At 39.9% G+C, this 7500-nt stretch overlaps 1 protein-coding gene across 1 annotated transcript in view; it reads left to right on the top strand.

Moving 5' to 3' along the window:
• Positions 1-7500, top strand: part of LOC125045390 (putative neural-cadherin 2) — a 248072-nt gene that overhangs the window by 200568 nt on the left and 40004 nt on the right. Inside the window, exons 9-14 of the mRNA XM_047642600.1 lie at positions 1-119; positions 491-637; positions 1434-1610; positions 3039-3438; positions 6110-6312; positions 7253-7416. The exon at positions 1-119 is cut by the window's left edge and continues 57 nt beyond it. Coding sequence (XP_047498556.1) covers positions 1-119; positions 491-637; positions 1434-1610; positions 3039-3438; positions 6110-6312; positions 7253-7416 — 1210 coding nt within the window. The remainder of the gene's footprint in view (positions 120-490; positions 638-1433; positions 1611-3038; positions 3439-6109; positions 6313-7252; positions 7417-7500) is intronic.

Genomic DNA, 7500 nt, shown 5'->3' with positions numbered 1-7500 from the left:
CGCAGCGCCTGTGGCAAGTGGATGTGAACGAGACGTGGGGCGCCGGCCCCCCCGACGGCTCCTCGCTCCTGGAGATCACGGCCGCCGATCTAGATACGGCCAACTATTTCTTTTATCGCGTAAGTTTGCTTTTATTGGAGTGCGTTTTTTTTTTTTTTTTTTTTTTTTTTTTTTTTTTTTTTTTTTTTTTTTTTTTTATATCAGAAGTATGTGAACTTGACTCTCCATGATATGTATATGTTTATCTAATTGACGTGAAGAAAGAAAAAGAAAGAGGATCGTGGAAAGAAATAAAATGAACAAAAATTCAGCACATACGTTGAAACGAAGCCACAACCCTCGCTGCCAAATAATTTCCCCCAAAATAATGCTCACCAAATCATCACACAAACAAAAAAATCAAAACAAAAAAAAGCTTGACCAACTCATTAATCTAGGGAATGAAAATGTGAATCAATTTGATGGACTGAACCAGCTGGGACCCCCGCAGGTGGTGGAGCGGAGCGGGTGGGGGTGGGAGCACTTCGGCGTGAGGGCGGAGGGCGCTGTGGGCCATCTCTACGCCCGCCAGACACTCGACTACGAGGACGAGAACCATAGGAGGGGATTCAAGTTCATGGTCCAAGTCACGGACAGGGTGAGTGTCCGTGTACGTGAGTTTCCGTGAGTGTGTGTGTCTGTGTTCTATGTGTGTGTTTTCGTGTTTGTTTGTATGTTTGTGTTGTGTTTGTGTCTGTGTCTTGTTGTGTATGTGTGTGTGTGTGTGTGTTCCTGTGTTTACATGTGTGTGTCTTTGTATGATGATGGCTTGATATAATATGGTCCGTCCCAGAATATTTAACACTAGTTAACAATTAATGTATTAGCCTCTTTATCAAATGTCTCCAAGTAATTCAAATGAATACTAAAGATAACTGAATATCAAATATTTATATCATATAGTAGCGCAGTTACCAACTCGGGTTTAATATCCTGGGACGGTACAGAGCATAATTCCATGATTCTTGTCATGACGAATGAAATGCTGAGAGGATGCATTGACCTTTTGCAGATAATAACTCAAATTTACAGATATGTTTCTTGGCGTTTCAGTGAACACTTCTGTACATATTTGCAAAGCACGTGGATTAAGTTCATCTAGATTTATCTTAGTATCCACATGTACACATACTGTTCATGTGCGTAATTATAGAATACAATTTCATTATCTCCATGCACACACACAGGACATGACCATATTCTTAAGATGTTAGACGGTGTGTACATATTTCAGAATCTGTTTCTATGTATGATCTATGTAAGTAATCACAGAAAACAAAACAGCGTACACACAACACTCTTAGATATTTCAGTTTCATGCATGTACACATAATTTACGTACGTAATCATAGGACACAAGACAGCGTGCACACGGGCGTCTCCCTCTCCCCCAGGGACGCGGGGGCTGGGAGGACACGCGGCACACGGACACGGCCTGGGTCTCCGTCAAGCTCCGAGATCTCAACGACAACCCGCCCACGTTCTCTCGCTCGCACGCCCACGTCACGGTGCAGGAGGACGCCGCCCCCGGCACTGTCCTGGCCGTCCTCACCGCCCAGGATCCGGATATGGTTGGTTTGGGAAACCTGGTAGCTTAAACTTGTGTATCTCTCTCTTCCTGTTTCCCCCCTTCTCTTCCTTCTCCCTTCCTCCTTCGCGTACTCCTCCCTCTTTTTTCCTCCCACCCTTCCTATATCTCCCTCCTCCTACTTCTACTCTCCCTCCTCCTTATCCTCTCCACGCTCCCCCTTCTCTCCTCATTCCCCTCCCCTCCTCCCTCTCTTCCATCATCTTCATTTTTTTTCCCCCTCCCCCTTTATCTCTCCATTTCTCTCTCTCTTATCCTCCCCTACCCTTCCTTCTCTTCTCTCCTTTCTCGCTTCCTTCATTTACTTCCCCACTCCTTCCCTCTTCTCCTTCCTCTCCCTCTTCTTTCTCCTCCATCCCCTCCCTCCCCTCCTGCCTTCCCCCTTCCCTTGCATCTATTATTACGTAATCCCTCCCGCCGCTGTGTGTCCCTTTTCATTTTTCATTCTGTGGTTTGGTAACGAAGTTACCAAACCACAGAGTTAAAAATCTATCATTGTTTGTGTATGAATCTGCAAAAAAAAAAAAAAAAAAATAGTGATATATCCCTTTTTCTAACTTGATCGAAAATAGTTTGTTCTAAACAAAAGACATCCACTGCAGGCGTACGACCGAATGGCGTCACTAGCTATAATGAGAATTCACTATATTTAAAGTTCCTATACTATGGCGGGTGTGCAGACCAGCTATGGATAGTAATCAAATGGCCTAGCAATACAATATAAAAATATAAAACCTAAAATGCGAAGTGATAAAATTGAAATTCAACGAAAATACTGATTGTTGTCCCCAACTGTATCCTGTGAGTAAAAAAAATGAGGAATTTCATCATCGGGATTCAAAAAAAAATCAATGAAAATCAGTGGTTGCATGAAAACATAAAACGTTCCAAGTGTAAATTTATCTGAAAGCAATTCTGTCAACCTTTTTTAAATTCTAGTATATATTATCTTATATTTTATTTAATATACAAATTTCATTTGTTGTTGTTATTATCGTCATTTTAAAGGAGCATTTGATTCCTAATTTTAAGAATCGTAAATCAACCGAGGAAGGGAATGACGCTCAAGTCGTTTAGAACCCAAATTCTTCCATTTTACTAAATAAAAATCAAATATAAAAAGTTGCAAGTGAAAAGATTACTTGCTAAGATGTCTTCCTTCTGCCTAATCCCCTGTGAGACCGAATAAGCTGTACTTCTTCCATAGTCGCTACCACAACATCAAATGAGCAAATGCATACACCTTTTCCAACGAATATATCTTGTGTCGCTACATAACGTATCATCCAATTAGCATTACATTCGCATTAGTGTCACCCCCTCGCCCCCCCACCTCCCGTTTCCGCCCTCCAACAAAACCGCGACCATGCCCATGCCCTCAACCCCTCCCTCCCACCCTCTGTCCCCGTAGGACGGCCAGGAGGGCGTCGAGTACCGCGTGGAGAGTGCGTGGGAGTCCCTCAACGTGAATGCCGACGGCGAGGTGAGGCTGTGGCGCCGCCTAGACCGAGAAGCTCCTGGCGGGGCCGAGGGCGTTGCCAGAATCATCGGCGTCGACAATGGGCGGCCGCCCTTGTCTGCCACCGCCACGCTCACCATCACCGTGACGGATGTCAACGACTGCCCCCCGCGCCTCCTGCCGCCCACGGTCGTGCACGTGACAGAGAGCAGCCCGCCCACGCGCCTGGCCACCCTCACTGCCACCGACCTGGACGTGTGGGCGATGGGCCACGGACCGCCCTTCAACATCTCCCTGGCTCCAAGCAACCCCGCCCACATCAAGGCGCTCATCAAGGTCAAATTCAGGCAGAGTGAGTATCCAGTGTTAAAGCTCGCCGCCTTATTTTCAGTCCATCGCAAAGCGCATTTACTGTCCCTTTTACTATCTTCCTTTTCGTTCTCATATGATATCTTGTCATTTCTCCCCTCTTTCGATCACAATGACTGGATATCTCGGTTATCCTTGAGACATTCATATTCACCAAATCTCAACACCACATCGCTGCTACCAACGTCGCCAGCATCACCAACGGCATCGCAATCGCCACATCATAATCACCATTGATATCACCACCAGCAGCATCATAAATATCTTTACCACCATCATCTTCACCATAATCATCACATTTGCATCACCATCGTTGTCAGATTTATCCCCAGCATCATCACTCATAATTATCACCACCAACATCGTCATCAACCCCAACATCGCCATCACCACTATCACCAACATCACCGCCATCACCACTGGCACCACTCATCATCATCCATAGCATCATCATTCATTAGCACCAAAATCACCAACAATAATAAAACCAGGTCACAACTCCCTCAATAAATACCCAACTCTACAAGTCCCATCACAATCAGCACCATCATTACCCCGTCCATCATAATCCATCGTCGCTTGAAGTCACGGCTCTCCTCGGTGAGTTGGCGCAGCCGTGACAGCTTGGCATCACTCACTGAACTGTTTGTCTCCGCTGATTACTCCTGGTGAGACACAATGGCCCTCGCTCTCTGAAAATATGAGTCTCCCCGGAGCGCAAACATGACAGTGTGAATACTGAAAAGGGGGAGGGGGTAGGGGGTAAGGGGGTGCTTGAAATGTTGCAAGAATGTTTCTAGGGTGGATGTTTGTTTAATAAGATTGGGCTGAGTTTTGAAGAGGAAATTCTCATATCTAGATGGGGAGCCGTCGAAAGAGTGAGTCGATTCAATTAGGAGAGTTGTGTATAATGTATAGAAGAGAGAGTGGAGTAATCAAGCCTGAAGAAAAGATATTTCGCTATTTCTAACGTCAAAGGTAATGCGGGTGAATGCTCTCACGGTGAGTTTGATTTGCAAATCTTGGGGGAGTAAGTGAAACCGGGCGTCATAAACCCGTGGACTTTTATCGACACCGATACTTAACAGGGCTTTGATTCGTGTACATCATAAATAACGTACAGGAATAAGTAATAATCTTACTTATCACTAAAATTACATAATAAATTGTCATTGAAAATACCTATTTCTTTTAAAAACGAGAAGAATTTTTACATTTCACCAAAATCAGCATTAAATTCACTTTTCACACAGGCAAAAAACGATGTCTAGTGAATTTAAAGCAGTGTTCGCTGAAGTGAGTAACACACCTATACTTTTACATCAAAACATATGCACATTTCTTGCATCATCACACACATTTCGGTAAACTTTTACACGATAAGGAAATTAATTATTCCTGTCCAGAGAGCAAACCTCGGAAACAGAACTTCACAGTATTTAAATGTTTAGAACTTAGTTAGTGTGAATTTAAGTGGTAAATGTAAAAAAAAGGTATTTGTGTCCATTATGTTTATATAGATCATTTATTCGAGATTCCATGCATCTCCGTTTCATTTAAATTTTGGACTTTGGACATTTTGTGAAGAGAAAACATGAGGATTTGATGTTAATATGAATGCGAAACATATTTTGTGAGGGAATATTATGGTAAAAAAATATTTTCTTTAGCATTATTATTAGTTAGGTGTGTGAGGATATTGTTGTTAACAATATGAATACATCGATAACGATATTGGAATGACAGTAATACTAACAATAATGATAATGATGTCAATGACTAATTTTATTGAATGATATTGAAACAGAACGGCGATAGTGATGCAAATGATATAAGTAATGAAGATGATGATAACAAAATCAACAACAGTAATGCTAATAACAGTGATAATGATAATAATAATAGTAGTAACAGTAGTAGTAATAATGATATTAGTAATATTAATAATAATAATAATAATAGTAATAATAGCAGTAGTAGTAGTAACAAAAGTAATAATAATAATAATAGCAATAATAATAGTAATAACAATAATAATAATAGTAATAACAATAATAATAATAGTAATAACAATGATAATAATAGTTATAACAATAATAGTAATAATAATAATAATGATTCTGATATTGATACTAATAAATAAATAAATGATAGTAATAGTAATTATAATAATAATTATAATAATATTGATGATGATAACGATAATGATTATAATAATAATAATAATAATAATAATGATAATGATAATGATAATAATAATAATAATGATAATAATAGTAATGATAATAAAAATAGTAATAATAATAGTAATAATAATAATAATAAAAGTAATAATAATGATAATAATAATAAGGGTAATAATAATAATGATGATAATAAATATTATGAAAATGATACTGCTGCTGATGATGATAATAATAAGAAGAATAGGAATATGATTAAGAATAAAAATAAGAATAAGAAGAGGAATAATAGCAGTAATAATAATGATACAAACATACGTACAAACATACCAACGCATATACATATAAATGGCGGAGAATCAATGGTTAACATTCCATGAAGCGAAAATAAAATAAATAAATAAATAAATCCACATGATATGACATAAATAACCAGTTCGATTTCCCCCCACGTTGTCTCACGTCCTCAAGATCTCGATAGTGGGCGTGGTGGGGCAGAGGTGTGGACGACCGGCTCCGTTGACAGGGAAGAACACAGACGACTTGATGTGCAGGTGTGGCTGTCAGACGCAGGTGGGATGTCAGCAACAGAAGTCCTGACCGTTATTGTCGATGACATCAACGACAACCTGATGAGACCTGCTTCCAAAAATGTCTACCTGTGTAAGCCTCGTGTAAGTGGAAGATCCTTTGTCATCTTCATAAATGGAGGGGAGATTTTGATGAATAGAGGAAGGAATCTACTAGGTAGAAGATAGACTGTGATAGATAGAGGACAGTGTTTGACCAATAGAGGACATGTTTTACTAAATAGAGGTTATATTTTGATAAACAGAGGGTGGAGTTTAACAAACAGAGAATAGAATTTGACACGCAGAGAGTAGATTTTGATAAATCGAGAATAGTTTTAGATTAATGAACAAAGGACAGTTATTAAAAATATCTGATGGGGAGCAGAGTTACGGTGACAGGTGTGAAAAAAATATGAATGAGAATGAATAACACAGCGCAAAAAATACATCTAACACGTTTCGATCCTGTCAAGTAAATTTCTAAAAAAAATGTATAAGCGAAACGTGCCAAGTACGTCTGTTGCGCTGTTAAATTTATTATTTTCATCCATACCATATTCCTTTAAATTGTTTACTTGTTTGTTTATTTTCATATTTTTCATTCATACCATATTCTAGGTGTATAATGGTATAGGTTAGGTTAGGTTACGGATTTTTTACCTTTACCTAAAGAATCTACAGCACCCATACCATATATTAAGACATATCCATATACTATAAAATGGTACACTAGTTTAAACACCCTTTTAGACAGTCACTCTAACGTTCCAATCTTTCATCTTTAATCGATAATTGATACGAAAAACTCACACAACAAAGATTCCTCTACTACCATCACCTGTAAGACATACAGCACGCATATCTTAAAGTAACACACAACCAAGCACCTCCATAAAAAGGATACACTATTCTGAACACCACTCAACACACAAACCTTCCCATCCCTACATTTTTAACTAATACGAGAAAAACACAAAGCGGAGATTCCTCCACGTGCTGTTACTTTCCCCCGAATCAACAACCTCTACGATCCTCACTCCAGGGCGGGGGATCGGATGCTCCCTTAGGACGCGTTTATGTGGATGATCCTGATGACTGGGACGTCAGGGACAAAGTGTTCGAGTGGGTCGGCGCCCCCCACCCCCTATTCACTCTCAATCGGAACACTGGAGACATCTTCGCGTCGAGCCAAGTTAGGGAGGGGAGGTAAGTAACAATTTTCTCTTTTCTTTCTTTCTTCTCTTTTATTGCATAGTGTTTCTGTAATGGCATGTTGCTATGTTATTCACT

Source organism: Penaeus chinensis, chromosome 37, assembly GCF_019202785.1.
Source record: "Penaeus chinensis breed Huanghai No. 1 chromosome 37, ASM1920278v2, whole genome shotgun sequence".
NCBI classification, from domain to species: domain Eukaryota; kingdom Metazoa; phylum Arthropoda; class Malacostraca; order Decapoda; family Penaeidae; genus Penaeus; species Penaeus chinensis.
Note: the sequence above shows the minus strand (reverse complement) of the source record. Positions and strands in the feature narration are given on the sequence as shown.